At 40.8% G+C, this 19,873-nt stretch overlaps 1 protein-coding gene across 3 annotated transcripts in view; it reads right to left on the bottom strand.

Annotated features, from left to right (window-relative positions):
- The window catches only part of SORCS1 (sortilin related VPS10 domain containing receptor 1), a gene marked incomplete at its 5' end in the record, with an annotated part of 555,414 nt that overhangs the window by 191,170 nt on the left and 344,371 nt on the right, over positions 1-19,873 (bottom strand). For all 3 annotated transcript variants that reach the window (XM_082855012.1, XM_082855013.1, XM_082855011.1), the window contains one exon: positions 1,312-1,385. In XM_082855012.1, the coding sequence (XP_082711138.1) occupies positions 1,312-1,385 (74 nt within the window). The remainder of the gene's footprint in view (positions 1-1,311; positions 1,386-19,873) is intronic.

Raw genomic sequence — 19,873 nt, 5'->3', positions numbered from 1 at the left:
AAATGACTTGTCTTTTACTTTTTCAGGCAGTTTCACTAGTGTTTTAAGAGATTTATCTGTTCTCTGGCTTTCAAATCCCACAGGGTCTTAGGGCAGTGTTTGAAAATAAGAAAGATAAAAATGCATTCCTCTTAGAAGTGAGAGAATTGGAGTGGTGGGGGAAGCTATTAGGTACGTGGAAGTCCCAAGGCATGGTGAGAGGCAGTGTGATTTCAGGAGGAGTAAAGGGGAGACAACTTTTACTGTCCTAGCTGCAGGAAGCTCACTGGCTCCTAAAAGTTCATTGCGCCAATGATTCTCAATGATGTGAACAAGGGATATTTAAACTCTTGTCTGAGCTAGTTCTGCAGGGCACTGTTTATACTAGCAGAAGTCTGGAAGATGCCTTTTCCATAGGCAGATTAGATAAATTAGGATAAGGCAGAATCACGTCTTTCATAGGGTTTAGGTTGTAAATTCAAAAGGGATTGATAAGTAATGCCAACATTACACTAGAATACTTTGTACTTTGTTCTTATTTTGCTGGGATCTAGGTCCTTGGAAACTCAGAAGCTAAAAGGAACTTGTATTATCCCTTGTTTTCAATTGTAGTAACCCAGGGAGGGAGGCCACCTCTAATTTAACCAGGGGGATGGGCTCAGAAGGTAAAAAAAAAAAAAAAAAAGAGAATATTACTTTCTTTCCCTCCTTCTTTTCTGTGTTGTTCAAGCCACCCAGTCTATGGTATTTTGTTATAGCAGTCAAAGCCGACTAAGAAAAAACAATTACTAATATGTATATTTATATTTACACGTGTTTAGTAATTCAGAGAACATTTATGGAAGGATAAGTAAGAAGTTAAAAACAATGGTTGCGTCCCATATGATGATGAGAATGTCTAGAAGACTTGAAAGCAGGAATGGGAAGAGGATCTGCTTTTAGACTAAATAAGATCTACTTATTTACACTGAAAACCTTTATATGAATATGCCGCATACGTGTATATCATGCTTTTAGTAATAAAAGTCACTATTAAAATGTTCTTAAGTGTCTGTCTCAAAGTCTCATCAAAATATAACAAAACAACAGTTACAAAGCCCCTGTTGTCCATTAATCTCAGTTATCTATGTTGGGTTTGTGAAGTGATTTATGACACTGCTTTAACATTCCCTTAAGATGTTTACCACTCCAATGTCACCTTCTGCCCTAGGGGATGTGTGCGTAACCCAATAAGAACCGAATTCACGTGAGAGTTCTGGGTGAGGAAAAGATTCCAATGCTCATTTTCACAGGTGATATCCTAAATGTGCTAGAAAATAGAGTGAGACTTACCAGTAGAACCTGTTCGGTATGACCCCTTCCTGGATAAGCTGCCACCTTCTCCCAAATTCAGCAGAACTGTATAACTGTGGACAACAGAAAGTATTCAACACCACGACTTTACGGTACACTGAATGCACAAACATCAGTTCACTGGATTATTATTATTAACAAGAATAATATCTACCATTTATTTAGCACCCATTCTATGCCAGATGAGTGCTCTGCATATCAGTTCTACTCCCCACGTACATTCTGCAAGGCAGACATTAATATGCCCATTTGACAGTTGAGCAAACTGAAGCTCACAAAGATTAAGTGATTTGTTGGAAATCACATGCCACTAAATATTAGAGTGAACTGGGATTCATACCCCGTTTTGCCTGGTGAGCTGTACCGCTGGCCGCAGCATAGGCAGACTGTTGTCTGGAATACAAAGAAGTCCAAAATCTAGACCTGGCTCTCAGAAAGCCAACAGTATAGCCAAAACCTGACTGAAATAATGAGCATGCCACCAGTGATAAAGGAATGCAAAGGAAGGAGACTCAGAAGTCAATGAGGGATGCTTCCGAGATATGTGGGGAGTCAACTGGGATCTGAATGAATGGTAGAATTCAAACTGACAAAAATGGGACAGGCATTACTCACAAAGGGAACAACGTGGGTCAAAGGTGAGAAATGCAGGGACGGTATATGAATAAGTCTGGCTTATCTAAATAAATTTAGATGAAAATGTTGAGGGCAACTTGAAAAAGGCTTTGAAGGCCAAGTTAGGGAGACCAGAATCGATCCTGCAGGGAAGAGGAGCCAGTGTTGGTTTTTTAAAAAGGAAGCAGGCTCTAACAGCAGCTCACATGGACTAAGGTCTTACTATGATCCAAGTGCTTCTCCTGCATTCCCTCATTTAATCCGCACACCATCACTCCCAGTATTATGGCCATGTTACTGACGGTTATTGAAGATTTCAAGTCCAGTAGCTACACTGCTTCAGTGCTTTCCAAGGACAACTGCAAGGAAACACTTCTCAAGAGACAGGGTCTAACCCTCCAAATACTCCTTCCCCTCCAAAGGTCTTTCTTCTCCTACATCTCGTTCTTCATTGCTGGCTTGCTCCATACCCCTGCTCTTCTCCAGTAACTTTTAGAGCACCATGGAACCTTTTCTGCCTCTAGAAGTGTCCTCTGATGGCAGCCCAGAGATTCCTATTACTCCAGGTATTCTGGTTCCCATGGACGTTCGGCTGCTGATTCGAAAAGTATCATTTGGAACATCTCCTTTCTATGTGCCTGGTCTGTAACCCACTCACATCGCAGTCGTCCACCACTGCATTTGCCAAATCCCACAGTGAATGGATGGTGAGTCACTCTGCACTGAGTACTATGACTTTCCTCCCTCTCCATCCCCAGCGCTCAGTGAAGGGTCAAATGAGTCACCAAGTGACTCACCAAGGCTGCAGATGTACCAGCCATGTCCAAGAAATAAGTCAGCTCAAGTGCGTACTTACTGACCCTTGGAAGAGCTTGCTACTACGACATTGTATCCACTGGATCAGAACACATCCTGAAGTCAAAAACAGGCTGAAATATTTGGCTACCAAAGCGAGCAGCTCGCTTGGCCCCAACTACAGAGTATTTGGGCATCCGGCCAAGAAGACTCTGTGGCTTCTTCTTTCAAGTCTTATTATTTTTCTCTGCCCCATCATGCCTGAGGGAGAAAGGTTTCCTGGGTACATTTCATGCTTGATTCATTTTAAGAGCACCAAGGAGAAATTCGGAGACAGCTCCCCTCCTAGAGATGACAGAAGATAAGACAACATCCTCCCTCTTGATTCAGAACCCAAGCAGCCAGAGGGTGCACGTCCTGCTTCTTGTTTCCCAGCATGTCCTGAACACTTGCATTTTAATATTCAGACTTGGATTACAACAGCAAGCACTTGATCCGGAGTGTCTGATACTTCCTCTCCCCTTGCACCATCTTTTTTAATTGAAACCCAGAGCTGCACTGCTTTCTACAAGTTTAAAGGAAACAGAGATCACACCACTGTGTGTGCCTATATCTATTTATAAATGTATGTTAATACCTATATTTATATACAAAGATTTATGCAAATGTAAGAGAATCAGGGTGGTTTGAAATAATAATAATTCTCTGTGAAGGCTAGACTCGCCACATATATTCTGAAAATCATATATAAACTCTGAGCTCTCCTAAGGCTACACCAAGGGATTGCCATCTCTACCTTTACACAGAATTCATCTCTGTGAGGAACTGTTGGGTTCCAGCATCTGTGTGTATATATTGTTTTTCTTCTATGTCTTTTTTAATTGATCCCCCTAGGCTTGGATTCAGAACCTGTGGACCAGTCAGGCATGTCCCATGATATTTGTTTTTATCCTCTTCAAGGGGATGCTTTGTTATTTGTGAACATCCAGAGGCCCCTCAAGTAGTGGGTACACCAAACAATCCAATAAACCAAGCCTCTCTTATTAGCTCAGTGACATCTTTTATAGTTTCCTATCTCAAAAGGTACCCTTTAGTGTCAGTGGACTCCCTTTCTCACCTTTCCATTCACACATGGGCACATGCCCCCTGCCATGCCTTCACTGGTGCTACCCACTCTGGCAGAGGTGGCTTCAAGACTTGCCTACCTCAATGCCAGTCTTCTTTTTCAGTCCAGATCAGAGGACATCTTTTCTATGAACCCTCTCCTACACACCGAGATTTCCCAGTGGCCTCATTTCCAAAGAATTATGGCACAAGGAATGCTATCAAACTGTAGCCCACATATTTATATTTAACTTTCTTAGTGGCCTTTCAAGAGAGCCTTTTATTAATGCAAGGCAGAAATTCCTTCCTATCTAAAATCACTCTAAAATAGCTGAGATCACTCACTGCCTCTTTGATGAGATCACAAAGTTTTTAGGTGCCTGGAATCCCATCCTTCTGTGTCTATAGAGCGCCTAGCACATAGTAGATGATGCAGGTAGAAAAAAAAACTATTGACTTTACATCATGCAAATTACCTAGCAATGGATCTACCTAGTAAAACACTCAGGTTTCCCAAAGGACAGACAAAGGTAATTTAGCAGAGGAATATGTTTTACTTCCATGGATCCATAGCTAGAGGTCTGTACCTAAAACCAACAAACAAAACTATAAATATCAGTACATTTGAAACTTGCAAAGACTTGCAGGCAGGGTCTTGAATATTCACCCCTAGACAGAGCTGCTCTATACACTTCACCTACTATTTCAAACTTTTTCTCCCTAAGAAGTTAATTGTCCAGCCTGATGTTATACCAAGAAAAGAAGAAAACAACTCACAGCCATCCAAGATAATGTGCTAATTAAACCTGCAGAGTCTGGCAGCAAAGTTTTGCTCCACTAAAAACTGCGATCAAAGCCTTTTTTACCCAATGACTGTCTCAGCCACCAGTGGAAGGCTTTCCATGTAGAACGAGTCAATGTCCTTTAATAAAATTCATAGTGTTGGCAGCACCTAAGTAAGATTTATTTCCCTCCCTGTCTGTCTCCAGCTCCAAGGTTTCTCAGTTCTCTCAGAACACAGAACTAAGAAATATCATTACTATCTGTCACATCAGAGAAGGCATCGGCCGCTTCCTCCAGCAGTGCCAAGCCTAGAGAACGAGCGAGGTAGAAAGATCAGAGGGAGGAAGAGAATATTTCTACTAGTTTTAGGAGAGAGCTGCTCATCTGCTAACCCTCTGTCATGAACCCCCAAAGGCCATTCTTGGAGGGGTTTAGTTTTGTTTTGTTTTCCTAACACTGGTACAAAATATTGGGAAAAAACAGAGTAGACATTTTAGAAAAGGAGGGGGGAAGGATTCTGGTTAACTAAGAATGCAGGGCAGACAATCCTTCCCATTTAGAATCACTCTAAACTAGCTGAGACCACTTCCCCATCTCAGTAGCTACAACTTAATGGGCACAAACCCACTGTTCATCTATGCTCAAGACCTATTAGCAGCCTCAGGGCCCAACCCTCTACTTCCTTATTATGCTGGTCTGGGGCTGTCAACACTTCTTGCCATGCTCCTCCTCTGAAGATTTAGCCCATCCTTCCTCCCTTCCTCCCTCCCTTTCTTCTTTCCTTCCTTCCTTTCTTCCTTCCTTCTCCTATTTTTTTTTCTTTTGACATCACTTACATTGACTTGTTTTCTTGCCATCTGCCTTTGTCTGCTATAAGAAGAGTGCAGATAAAAATAGTTAATTGCAAAGGATCCAATTTCAAGGGTTGGTTTTATTAGGAGCTTTTAGACAATTGTACAATCATCTCTGTTGTCATGCTCCAGAGGCCTGCAGGGCTGCAGGTTGGCTGAGGGGCACAGGTTCCAAGGGAGAATAAAGAGAGAGGCCACAGGAGGACAAATAGCTTGGAGGTGGGCAAAAGTGAGATTCATTGACTTTGCTCAGGATACCTAAACTATAGCAGATTAAGATGGGCTGAAAGAAGTGGGGTATGAGAGCAGCTGTTTCCAACTTTCATTTTCCATCTTCTTACCATTCACATTTTGGTTGAATCCCTAGCAGAGTGGCATCTTTCTTTGAATAGAAATTCCACTTCCTTGTGTTAATGCAAAAGCTTGCAAGCATCACTGTCTCCAAAAAGTCTTCTCAACAGTTCTAAATCAGATCAGTGCAGCCCCTCATTTTAGATTGTTAGATAGGTACACATTAGGAATTTTCTTTTGCTGCTAGGAAATTGGTGCAAGGACACCATTTGGTAGAAGGTAAGAGTGACAGCATGTTTCAGTCTTTGGTTGATGGGATTGGATGCTTTCACCACAAAGGTCCCCACGGTGACTTTCCCATCAGGAGGCAGGTCCCTGGGTCTCCCCAACGTGGGCTCCTGCAGAGGTTTCCTTGTTGGAGGAACATGTCCTGCAGTTGGTTCTTTTCAAGGTTGCCTGCTCCCTCCCCTTTCCTTCTCTGCCCTTAACATTTTAGAGGCGGGAGGCTTGCAAACTGCCCTTCCTGAAAAGGCTGACAGAAAACCCTGCCAGTTCTATTTGATTTGCTTCATCCTAATATCGCCCTGGGGATGGCCTGGGTGCAAAGCACTCTTCCGCCTCATGCCTCTCCAGTTCTCACTGCTGTTACTGCATTCTTTTTAGCAAGAAAGAGATGGGACCTTGAGGACTTCAAATAAATGTCTAATGCCAGCCCCCAAGGCATTGCAAATATCAAGCCCTTCCTCCCCCAGCCTCAATAGGAAGAAAATCAGTCCAGAGAAATCCATGGTCTTCAGAGATAAGCTCTGCTGCTCTAGTTGCACAGCACAGGAAGCCAGCACCCACTCTTAGGGGAAATCACATTATAAAGGACCTAAAACTCCACCCAGCACTGACACAAGCCTTCTCCTTGGCTGGTGGGTACAGGGAGAGATAGAGAACCATGATGACCCATCCCAGACCAGCTCCCCCAAACCCCGAGAGATGTAAGTTCCCCAGAGAAAAAGCTGGCTTCTCAGGGGATATCACACACAAAGTACAGTAAGTGTTGTTATATTTTGTCCAGAGTGTTATGGTGGCTTATGTAAGACAGGAAGAAGCTGGGGATCTGCCAAAGCTTTCAAGGTGGGACTAGGAATACAGTAAAAAGTTCTTAATTTGAAGATGTGAGAAAAGAGTGTTCCAGGGCAAGTGGGTCAGTCTGAGCAAATAAACAGAGCAGCAAAGGTTAGGGCAGTATCTTTGTTCTTCTTTTGTCAACTTCAAGAGACCCAGTTTGGTGGAGGTGCATAAAGGGAAGTGAAGTGGGAGTAGAGGCTATAAACATGGCCTGGGAGCAGACTGGATGAATGCAATCCTACCATAACTTGCGGGGAGCTAATGGAGACTGTTCCCAAAGGTCAAAATACAAGGGCACCAAGGCTGAGCGCTCAGGCTTTGCTGATGAAGAGAGAGCAGGAATGATGACATGTCACCGGCTCCATCAATCTCTCTGAAGGCTGGATTTATCAAATCTGTCACTGGCCATTCCCCAGCTGTCACCGAAGTCTGTCACATACCCCATAGTTGTGTTTGGCACTTTGAGGCAGGCTTGGGGGATTCGACATATGGAACTGGGGCTGGCTGGGCAACAAGGGTCAATATGTGGCTGTGGACCAGTTCAGTTCACGGACTCTTCCTGTGCTCCCACGTCTGGAGGTACTTAGGGAAATTTCAAATGGACTCTCGGCCTTAAAGCTCCTATAATATAGATATGGAAATAAATGGAAGATAAGTAAAATAATTAGAAGCTAGTAAGGATCTGTATCACAGATCCCCAATATCAAGACACTGATGGGAAAAAATGAATAGCCCTCAATAACCATGTAATCATACCATTATTTAAATGAATATATGATGAAGCTCAGCAGGTTTTGAGAGACAAAAATAAGCAGGAGGAGAAAACTGTCACTTGGGACATAACTGGAAGTGTGCCTCCGTTAAGATGGATCCATTAGCCGTGTGAAGATGGAACAGAGGAGAGAGATCAGTTAGAAGGTGACTGTATCAGGGCAGGGAAGAGATGGGGGCCTGGGTGAGTCAGGGCCCCTGGGTGTGGGAAGGAGGAAAGGCAATAACAACAATAATAATAAACAAAATTTTAAAAGGAAAAAAATCTGACTAGAAGTAGAGCGTAAGAGAGGGTCACATTTTTTTAAATTGAAATATAGTTGATTTACAATGCTGTGTTAGTTTCAGGTGTACAGCAAAGTGATTCAGATATATATATATATGTGAATGTGTATATATATATACTCTTTGCCAGATTCTTTTCTATTATAGGTTATTGCAAGATGTTGAATACAGCTCCCTGTGCTGTATACACACAGGGAACTACAAATTTTGTCTTAAATTTGAATGATGGGCTTTAGATGCTTTTCTGGAATATCCAGATATTTAATCTAATCATTCCAAGGACTACTGATTTATTTTTTATTTATTTATTTATTTTTGCTTTTTAATTAACTTATTATTGAAGTATAGTTGATTTACAATGTTGTGTTAGTTTTTGGTGTACAGCAAAGTGGTTCAGTTATATATATGCATATATATATTCTTTTTCATATACATATTCTTTTTACATATATGTATTCCTTTTCATATTCTTTTCCATTATAGGTTATTACAAGACATTGAATATAGTTCCCTGTGATGTATAGTAGGACCTTGTTGCTTATCAATTTTATATATATAGTAGTGTGTATCTGTTAATCCCAAACTCCTAATTTATCCTTCCCCCCACTCCCCTTTTCCCCTTTGGTAACCATAAGTTTGTTTTCTATGTCTGTGAGTCTGTTTCTGTTTTGTAAATAATTTCGTTTGTATCATTTCTTTAGATTCCACATATAAGTAATATCATATGATATTTGTCTTTCTCGGTCAGACTTACTTCTCTTAGCATGATAACCTCTAGGTCCATCCATGTTGCTGCAAATGACATTATTTCATTCTTTCTCATGGCTGAGTAATAAATAGTCCATTGTGTGTGCATGTGTGTATGTGTATACCACATCTTCTTCATCCATTCGTCAATGGACATTTAGGTTGCTTCCATGTCTTGGCTGTCGTAAATAGTGCTGCTATGAACACTGGGGCACATTTATCTTTCTGAATGAGAGTTTTCATCTTTTCTGGATAAATGCTCAGGAGTGGGATTGCTGGATCATATGGTGGCTCTATTTTTAGTTTTTAAATGAATCTCCATACTGTTTTCCATAGTGACTGCACCAGCTTACAGAGAGGGTCACTTCTGAAAGCTCCAGTCATCTTACCTGGGCAGGGTGAGATTCTACACACAGACCCCTGGGGCCAGAGCTGGTGCAAGGTTGGAAGAGACGAGCAGGGGTCACAGTGTTTCAGTCACAAGCTGGTCTGAGGGTTCACAAGGGACTGCTGGCTGCCTGGGAAGCAGCCAGGGGCAATGACCCTCTGACTTGCCGGTCCCTCCCTCTCCCTTCCTCTGCTGTGTGATCTTCAAACAATAGTTTTCTCTCTGCTGTGAAACTCAGCTCTTGAAATGTGTACTAGTGCATCTGTCAGAGGGAACAGGTCTCACGGTAGGTTGGAGAGTGGAAAGATGGTTACATAAAAATAGAAAAAAAAATTGGCAATTAAAGAAAAGGAAAAAAAGAAAAGGATCGCAATGGCTTTTGTAGGGAGGCAAGCGTTTTGGTGCAGCGAGGACTGAGTGAAGAGGGTCAAACCTGGATAAGACTCCTGGCTCTACCAAACACCTTGGGAATTTTCTTAACCTTTCAGAGCCTCAGATTCCCCCAATTCTAACTGGCATAATGATACATCTGATGTTTCATGTAAAAATAGAGTTGAGGTGTCAATGTGAAAAGTCTGGCATAAAGCTTCCCACAGAGTAAAAGGTCAGTACTAGCTCTCACACTCTCCCCTTTCTGCTGATTATTGCCTCTAGCCTGAGCTGTCCACAGGCCCTGAGGAAAGGAGGAATGGCAAGGAGAAGAACTTGTTATTGCTTTTTTCCTCCTGACTTTCAGGAAGCCAAGGAAGGACCCTAAACAATGCATCCATGTACCCAGCCTCTGAGGTTGGATACTGCTCAGCATGGCCTTTCCTGGAGTAGCTGAGGCTGTTCGGCTTTGGATCACAAGTCTTCTTGTTCTGGGACATTTTCTCATCATGACTATACTTAGATCAGCCAGGCGGGCATTGGAATTAAGCAAGTCAAGAGAGTGAGAGCCTTTCAGATCAGAATTTGTGACTCTATCTCATAGAATTTTTTCTTAACATCTTTATTGGAGTATAATTGCTTTACAGTGTTGCATTAGTTTCTACTGTATAACAAAGTGAATCAGCTATATGCATACGTATATCTCCATATCCCTTCCCTCTTGCGGCTTCCTCCCACCCTCCTTATCCCACCCCTCTAGGTGGTCACAAAGCACCAAGCTAATCTCCCTGTGCCATGCAGCTGCTTCCCACTAGCTAGCTATTTTACATTTGCTAGTGTATATACATCAATGCCACTCTCTCCCTTCGTCCCAGCTTACCCTTGCCCCTCCCCATGTCCTCAAGTCCATTCTCTACATCTGTGCCTTTATTCCTGTCCTGCCCCAAGGTTCATTTAGAACCAATTTTTCTTTTTAGATTCCATATATATTTGTTAGCATATGGTATTTGTTTTTCTCTTTCTGACTTACTTCACTCTGTATGACAGATTCTAGGTCCATCCAACTCACTACAAATAACTCAATTTCATTTCTTTTTATGGCTGAGTAACATTCCATTGTACATATGTGCCACATCTTTATCCATTCATCTGTCAGTGGACACTTAGGTTGCTTCCATGTCCTGGCTATTGTAAATAGAGCTGCAATGAACATTGTGGTACATGATTCTTTTTGAATTACGATTTTCTCAGGGTATATGCCCAGTAGTGGGATTGCTCGGTCGTATGGTAGTTCTATTTTTAGATTTTTAAGGAACTTCCATACTGTTCTCTATAGTGGCTGCATCAATTTACATTCCCACCAACAGTTCAAAAGGGTTCCCTTTTCTCCACACCCTCTCCAGTATTTATTCTTTGTAGATTTTTCGATGATGGCCATTCTGACTGGTGTGAAGTGACACATCATTGTAGTTTTGATTTGCATCTTTCTAATGATTAGTGATGTTGAGCATCTTTTCATGTGTTTGTTGGCAATCTGTATATCTTCTTTGGAGAAACGACTATTTAGGTCTTCTGCCCATTTTTGGATTGGGTTGTTTTTTTTTTTTTTTTTTGGTATAGAGCTGCATGACAGGCTACTATATTTTGGAGATTAATCATTTGTCAGTTGCTTCATTTGCAAAATTTTCTCCCATTCTGAGGGTTGTCTTTTCGTCTTGTTTATGGTTTCCTTTGCTGTGCAAAAGCTTTGAAGTTTCATTAGGTCCCATTCGTTTATTTTTGGTTTTATTTCCATTTCTCTAGGAGATGGGTCAAAAAGGATCTTGCTGTGATTTATGCCATAGAGTGTTCTGGCTAGGTTTTCCTCTAAGAGTTTGATAGTGTCTGGCCTTACATTTAGATCTTTAATCCATTTTGGGTTTATTTTTGTGTATGGTTTTAGGGAGTGGTCTAATTTCATTCTTTTACATGTAGCTATCCAGTTTTCCCAGCACCACTTATTGAAGAGGCTGTCTTTTCTCCATTGTATACTCTCGTCTCCTTTATCAAAGATAAGGTGACCATATTGTGTGTGGGTTTATCTCTGGTCTTTCTATCCTGTTCCATTGATCTATATTTCTGTTCTGCTGCCAGAACTACACTGTCTTGATTACTGCAGCTTTGTAGTATAGTCTGAAGTCCAGGAGCCTGATTCCTCCAGCTCTGTTTTTCTTTCTCGAGATTGTTTTGGCTATTCAGGGTCTTTTGTGTTTCCATACAAATTGTGCAACTTTTTGTTTTAGTTCTGGGAAAAATGCCATTGGTAGTTGGATAGGAATTGCATTGAATCTGTAGATCGCTCTGAGTAGTATAGTAATTTTCACAATGTTGATTCTTCCAATCCAAGAACATGGAACATCTCTCCATCTGTTTCTGTCATCTTTAATTTCTTTCATCAGTGTCTTATAGTTTTCTGCATACAGGTCTTTTGTCTCCTTAGGTAGCTTTATTCCTAGGTATTTTATTTGTTTTATTGCAGTGGTAAACGGGAGTGTTTCCTTAATTTCTCTTTCAGATTTTTCATCATTAGTGTATAGGAATGCCAGAGATTTCTGTGCATTAATTTTGTATCCTGCTACTTTACCAAATTCATTGATTACCTCTAGTAGTTTTCTTTAGGATTCTCTATGTATAGTATCATGTCATCTGCAAACAGTGACAGCTTTACTTCTTTTCTGATTTGGATTCCTTTTATTTCTTTTTCTTCTCTGACTGCCATGGCTAAAACTTCCAAAACTATGTTGAATAATAGTGGTGAGAGTGGGCAACCTTGTCTTTTTCCTGATCTTAGTGGAAATGGTTTCAGTTTTTCACCATTGAGAATGATGTTGGCTGTGGGTTTGTCATATATGGCCTTTATTATATTGAGGTGATTTCCCTCTATGCCCACCTTCTGGAGAGTTTTTATCATAAATGGTTGTGAATTTTGTCAAAAGCTTTTTCTGCATCTATTGAGATTATCATATGGTTTTTATCCTTCAATTTGTTAATATGGGGTATCACATTGATTGATTTGCATATACCGAAGAGTCCTTGCATCCTGGGATAAACTCCACTTGATCATGGTGTATGAACCTTTTAATGTGCTGTTGTATTCTGTTTGCTAGTATTTTGTTGAGAATTTTTGCATCTATGTTCATCAGTGATATTGGCCTGTAGTTTTTTTTCGTGACATCTTTGTCTGGTTTTGGTATCAGGGTGATGGTGGCCTCATAGAATGAGTTTGGGAGTATTCCTCCCCCTGCTCTATTTTGGAAGAGTTTGAGAAGGATAGGTGTTAGTTCTTCTGTAAGTGTTTGGTAGAATTCGCCTGTGAAGCCGCCTGGTCCTGGGCCTTTGTTTGTTGGAAGATTTTTAATCACAGTTTCAATTTCAGTGCTTGTGACTCATCTGTTTATATTTTGTATTTCTTCCTGGTTCAGTCACGGAAGGTTGTGCTTTTCTAAGAATTTGTCCATTTCTTCCAGGTTGTCCATTTTATTGGCATACAGCTGCTTGTAGTAATCACTCACGATCCTTTGTTTTTCTGCAGTGTCAGTTGTTACTTCTCCTGTTTCATTTCTAATTCTGTTGATTTGAGTCTTCTCCCTTTTTTTTTCTCGATAAGTCTGGCTAATGGTTTATCAATCTTGTTTATCTTCTCAAAGAACCAGCTTTTAGTTTTATTGATCTTTGCTATTATTTCTTTTGTTTCTTTTTCATTTATTTCTGATCTGATCTTTATGATTTCTTTCCTTCTGCTAACTTTGGGGTTTTTTTGTTCTTCATTCTCTAATTGCTTTATGTGTAAGGTTAGGTTGTTTATTTGAGATGTTTCTTGTTTCTTGAGGTAGGATTGTATTGCTATAAACTTCCCTCTTAGAACTGCTTTTGCTGCATCCCACAGGTTTTGGGTCATCGTGTTTTCATTGTCATTTGTTTCTAGGCATTTTTTTATTTCCTCTTTGATTTATTCAGTGATCTCTTGGTTATTTAGTAGCATACTGTTTAGCCTCCATGTGTTTGTATTTTTTAGTTTTTTTCCTGTAACTGATATCTATTCTCATAGCGTTGTGGTCAGAAAAGCTACTTGATATGATTTCAATTTCTTAAATATACCAAGGTTTGATTTGTGATCCAAGATATGATTATCCTGGAGCATGCTCCATGAGCACTTGAGAATAAAGTGTATCCTGTTGTTTTTGGATGGAATGTCCTATAAATATCAATTATTTCCATCTTGTTTAATGTATCATTTAAAGCTTGTGTTTCCTTATTTATTTTCATTTTGGATGATCTGTCCACTGGTGAAAGTGGGGTATTAAATTCCCCTACTATTACTGTGTTACTGTTGATTTTCCCTTTTATGGCTGCTAGCATGTGCCTTATGTATTGAGGTGCACCTATGTTGGGGGCATAAATATTTACAATTGTTATATCTTCTTCTTGGTTGATCCCTTGATCATTATGTAGTGTCCTTCTCTGTCTCTTGTAATAGTCTTTATTTTAAAGTCTATTTTGTCTCATATGAGAATTGCTACTCCAGCTTTCTTTTGATTTCCATTTGCATGGAATATTTTTTTCCATCCCCTCACTTTCTGTCTGTTTGTGTCCGTAGGTCTGAAGTGGGTCTGCTGTAGACAGCATATATACGGGTCTTGTTTTTGTATCCATTCAGCCAGTCTATGTCTTTTGGTTGGAGCATTTAATCCATTTACATTTAAGGTAATTATCGATATGTATGTTCCTATTCCCATTTTCTTAATTGTTTTGGATTTTTTATTGTGAGTCTTTTCCTTCTCCTGTGTTTCCTGCCTAGAGAAGTTCCTTTAGCACTTGTTGTAAAGCTCATTTGGTGGTGCTGAATTCTCTTAACTTTTGCTTATCTGTAAAGGTTTTAATTTCTCTGTCGAACCTGAATGAGATCCTTGCTGGGTAGAATAATCTTGGTGTAGGTTTTTCCCTTTCATCACTTTCAATACATCTTGCCACTCCATTCTGGCTTGCAGAGTGTCTGCTGAAAGATCAGCTGTTAACCTTACGGGGATTTCCTTGTATGTTGTTTGTTGCTTTTCCCTTGATGCTTTCAATATTTTTTCTTTGTATTTAATTTTTGATAGTTTGATTAATATGTGTCTCGGCGTGTTTCTCTTTGGGTTTATCCTGTTGGGACTCTCTGCGCTTCCTGGACTTGACTGACTATTTCCTTTCCCATGTTAGGGAAGTTTTCGACTATAATCTCTTCAAATATTTTCTCAGACCCTTTCTTTTTTTCTTCTTCTTCTAGGATGCCTATAATTTGAATGTTGGTGCATTTAATGTTGTCCCAGAGGTCTCTGCGACTGTCCTCATTTCCTCTGGTTCTTTTTTCTTTATTCTGCTCCCTGGCAGTTATTTCCACCATTTTATCTTCCAGCTCACTTATCCCTTCTTCTACCTCAGTTATTCTGTTATTGATTCCTTGTAGAGTATTTTTAATTTCAGTAATTGTGTTGTTCATCACTGTTTGTTTGCACTTTAGTTCTTCTAGATCCTTGTTAAATGTTTCTTGTATTTTCCCCATTGTTTCTGAGAGTTTTGATCACCCCTACTATCATTATTCTGAATTCTTTTTCAGGTAGGTTGCCTATTTCATCTTCATTTATTTGGTCTTGTAGGTTTTTACCTTGCTCCTTCCTCTGCAACAAATTTTTTTGTCATTTCTTTTTTTTTTTTTTTTCCTGATGGTTGGTGCTGCTTTCCTGTCTTACTGGTTGTTTGGCCTGAGATGTCCAGCACTGGAGTTTGTAGGCAGTTGGATAGAGCTGGGTCTTGGTGATGAGATGAAGACCTCTGGGAGGCCTCACTCCGACTGATATTCCCTGGTGTGTGAGGTTCTCTGTTAGTCCAGTGGTTTGGACTCAGAGTTCCCACTGCAGAAGCTTGGGCCCAACCTCCGCCCTGGGAACTAAGATCCCACAAGCTCTCAGGCTGAAACTTCTTTCCAGGGACTAAGCTGGAAAGGAAGGACTAATTTCTTTAATCAGGAGCACAGCAAGAGGGCAGGCATGCAGGCCCAAAAAACCATTCTTATCCACTCTGATTCTGATAGTATTATTCTGGTATATTAATCACCTGCTATTCATAGTCAGATTATACTTTGCAATCCAAAAATGTTAATACACTGACTGAACTCACCATTCTGGCAAGAATCCTTTATATCGATAAATACTGAATTGAGGCCTATGTTCTTCTTAACTATTTACCTGAAGTAGTGGGATATTAGTACTTGAACCATTCATTATGATTAAAATGTCCTTGTTGCTCGTGAAGATTAGAGGACCCAACCCTTATCTCTGTTCAGTGGCCACCAACTGGATCCTTAGTTTCACTTAACTTCTTGGAAAATGCATGTTGTTGTTCACAAAGAGAACAGGAGGGTGGTGAGGAAATGTATCACTTCTTTGGTAATAAGTGTTGACATGCAGCAAAAATCGATTGAACGGAACCGAGGTGGTGGCAGTAGCGATGGCTGGAGGGGGGACCCGGGTGGGAGCAGCAGGGGCGAGGGAACCCACTCCACCGGCTCGGGAACTAGGCTTTTCTCACTTGAAGGGAAAAGGAGGTGTGGAAAGGGGCCAAAGAGCAAGCGAGGATGGGTGTGGGAAAGGGAGGTGAGGAGGGTAATTCTCCCATCTGGAAGTCCTGGGAAAGCCATCTCATAGTATTTTATATTAAGGGTCTAGCTCAGTAAAGGGACCTGGTCATCTTAGAAGGGTAGCTGACTTCTGGTTTCTCTTCCTCTTGCCAGCTATGAGATCCTGGCTGGGCCTCTGGATCTCTTGGAATACCTCATGTGCCATGTGTAATCTGAACTTACAATATCCTATTGTACTGAAGGGAGGAAGTTGGGAAAGATAACATTTAAAAAAATTTTTTAGTATGAAACCAACAGAGTCATAACTTCACAAAATATGTCTATTTACAAGGCCAAGACTCCCTCCTTCTCAAACCACTCCCCTCCTTGGCAACACTGCTGGCAGCAGCCATGCTTGACAAGGCAGGATACAAGAAAATGTTACCATTACTAGATTCTAAAGGGCCACACTCAGAGAGAGTTTTTTTCTGGATATCCCTCGAGCTCAGTTAAGAAAAAGCTCCATGCCCTCTTAGGATGTCAAGTGTCCTTCAAACCTTCCCAGACTGGTGCCTGGATTAAGGAGGCATCTTAATCCATTTAGACAAGTGTTGGTGGGTAGAATAGATCAAAATAACTGGCTAAAAAATTGCACAAGCAAAAATGTAATTTACTTCAAAGTTTAAATAGCTACCAAAAAGCATAATTCTATCTGTCCAAACCTTAACCCCAATCACTCATTCAAAAATGTCCATTTCTCCTTATTCTTGTAGCTCATTTCTTTCAAATTTGGGAAAAGGTAGATCAAACTGCTTCAGGTAGCAATTGAAAAATAATGATACAACCTGGTTAAACAAGTTAGCTAAAGTGAACACAGGCCTTCCTCGTTTGCATAAGATGGCATTTCAGCTGGAGAATTTGTTTTATAAACAAGCATTGGGGTTGATGTTCAGCAAGCTCCCTGGTTTCCACTCTAATTGCCAGTTTTGTACTTGAATACTTAAATTATTTACATATTCATGAGATTAGAAATCAGCTCTGACACTGGGAAATTTCAAGCACATGGAAATCTTGCCAAAGCATGGTATATAACGTTCCACATATTTCTTATGAATAACTGAGTGCCTTTTAATGTAGTGCCTTGGGAAACGTGATGGCATTAGGTAGGTATCAGCTTCCTAAGTGTTTGTGCTTGTGCAGAAATCATTTGAATATCCCCAGGGGGTTGAATTTGAAGGATCCATTTATCTTTTCTTTCAATCTTGCCCTTTTGACATTAAGGGGATGCTAGGTCTACTCAAAAACAAACAGAGTTGCTGCAAAGGCAAATACTTTAATATGTAATGGCTTATTGTTATTATAATCAATAATATTTCTGAGTACCATATATTGGTTCTTGCTTGCTCTGTTCATTCTGGTTCAGTGGTACCTTTTAGTGATTGTCTAAGAGGATATTCAACATTGGCTAAATACGTATAACGTCACGTATGGGGAAGACACCGGATTACGGCTAAGGAAGCCTTCCGTCTAACCCTAGTTATGCCACGCCAGGTGGCTCTCTCCTAGGTCTTTGAATAATACATTGGCTGGCATTCACGTGGTGCTAGGCATGTGCCAGGTTCTGTGTTGAGTGTTTTACATACATTATCACAGCATCCTCAAACAGTCCTGTGAGCCAGGTACTGTTATTGCTTCCACTTCACAGCTGGCGAAACTCTAAGTTAAATGACCTGCTGAAGGTCACATGGCCATTTGGAGGACCTGACAGAGAGCTGATGTTCCTGCCTCACTTGCTGTGCTGTCTATCGCTGGTGAGAAACCAATATGACTGAGTTTTGGAAAATGCCTACATCTCTTCCCTTATATCAAGCAGTCATTATTTCCCAGAGAATTCCTGGCATTCAAAGCTGTCGTGATAAGCGATGGCCATCTTTTAGTGCTCAGTCAGGAAAAGTAGGAAAGATTAAAAAGAAAGTTGTGTTCTTTTTTCTTTTTTGTTAAAGAAATGTATATGAAACTGTTTAAGTAAAATTGCAGGACTGGTAGAAAGAAAGAAGGGAGAAAGCTAAAAGCAGTTCTTCTTATAAAAATTTACTTTTATGCAAGTTACTAAAATTCTATTGTATGCTCTCAAACACACTGGCAGTATAATTTTCCTTTTCTATCAATATATGATTTTAACTCAAACTCTGCCTTCATTTATACAGAGAATGCCGCTGTTCATATTTAGGGTTTCAATTATTTGTGAATAGGGTTTCCTTATGAAAACGTGCTTTCCTCCTTTAAAGCCATGTTTTGGTTTTAAGTGTATCTTACACATATTTACCAAAATACTGAAGGTGAGGCCACCGTGCAAGCCTTAGGATTTCTTATTTCTTTCATAAACTTTGATACTTTGGAATATAGAGGAGAACAGAGATCCTACAAGCTCCCACATGGTATTACTTGGACTGCTGACTCATAGGGCTGCAGAACAAGTGAGACAACACAAATTCATGAATATTCTAGAACTGCCGCAAAATGAAGGGTGACCCACCAAACTGTCCTAAGGGTTTTGTCCTCCCTCCACAGAATTAATCACTCATTTGCATGCATTTTTTTTTTTACTTCACAAAACAATGGAACTTTTCCTGAAATAAAACTGACAGGAAGATCCATGGACAGGAGAAAAACAAAGATAATGGGAAAGACAGAGAAATCAGCAAAAAGGTGATCTGGGGACTAAGACAAGGCAGCAGATGAGGTTGACTTGCCCTGCACGGCTTTCTGTTTTAAGTTTTTAAAATGTCATATCTCAAACAAAGCAGGATTACTTCTCTCGAAAAACTCTGAAAAGTCTGGTGACATTGAATGAGCCATCCTCGGTGGCAAGAACAGCAGGTTGGAGCTCATGAAGACCCCCCACCACACCCCACCCTCCTGAATGAACACCTCCTCTCCAGTTTCCCACAACCCAGACCCAGCCGCCGTGTTCAGTTAGTTGCTTGCTTATCTGTGTAGGAACTGAGTCCACGGTCTAGAAGGACTTGGGCACCCAGAGTGGGGAGAAAAAGCTCACTGTGGAGGACTGGAGAAACGTGGACTCTCCTGCTTATGGTCAGGGGCAGCAGGTACATCTGTAGGAGAGGCCTTACCGCCTGGATAAGCCAAGCAAGGGGGTCTCTCCTCCCCAGCTGTGAGGCACTCTGAGTCCCAGGAGCGTTCACGTTGGCTTCACAACATTGCAGACTCGCCCCTATACAATTCGCTCCGCAGTGTAACCCCTAACAGAGAGGCCCAGAGCCCAGAGCCCCAGGATGGTCAGCAGAGCTGAGGTAGATGCTTATTCTTACACATTTCTCCTGTGTTTTTCTTTCAGTCACATCTGTGTTTTGTTTTCACTCATTTCCACTGTCTCCCAACACACCATGTTTAGTGACGTGTTTGAGACAGACTGAGAGATGCCACTGGAGGCAATGTTTCATAGCACAGTTTGTACACTAGTTTATTGCCAAATTAATATAAAGATGTAATCTGGCACACTTGGCCTGCTGCTAAGCCTTCCTTGGGTGGTTTCCTGTACTGAGGCAACAATGTGGGGGGAAAACAAGGAAGGAAGCGGAAGCTCTGTACCTCTGTTCTCCTGGCTGCTTGGTTTCCAAATGCCAAGAAACAAAAGGAAGGAGCAGAATGTTTGGTTTGCCAACTGCTTAATTACAGAAATAACAAAACTAAATAATGGAGAGTGAGATGTTGGGGGTCCTGGTATAAATGCTGTGGAATTCTTCACGGCATCCACAGTGATTCACT

This window comes from Leucopleurus acutus (genome assembly GCF_964270905.1).
Source record: "Leucopleurus acutus genome assembly, chromosome: 14".
Taxonomy (NCBI): Eukaryota; Metazoa; Chordata; class Mammalia; order Artiodactyla; family Delphinidae; genus Leucopleurus; species Leucopleurus acutus.
The sequence above is the reverse complement of the archived record's forward strand: the minus strand, read 5'-3'. Positions and strand labels throughout refer to the sequence as shown.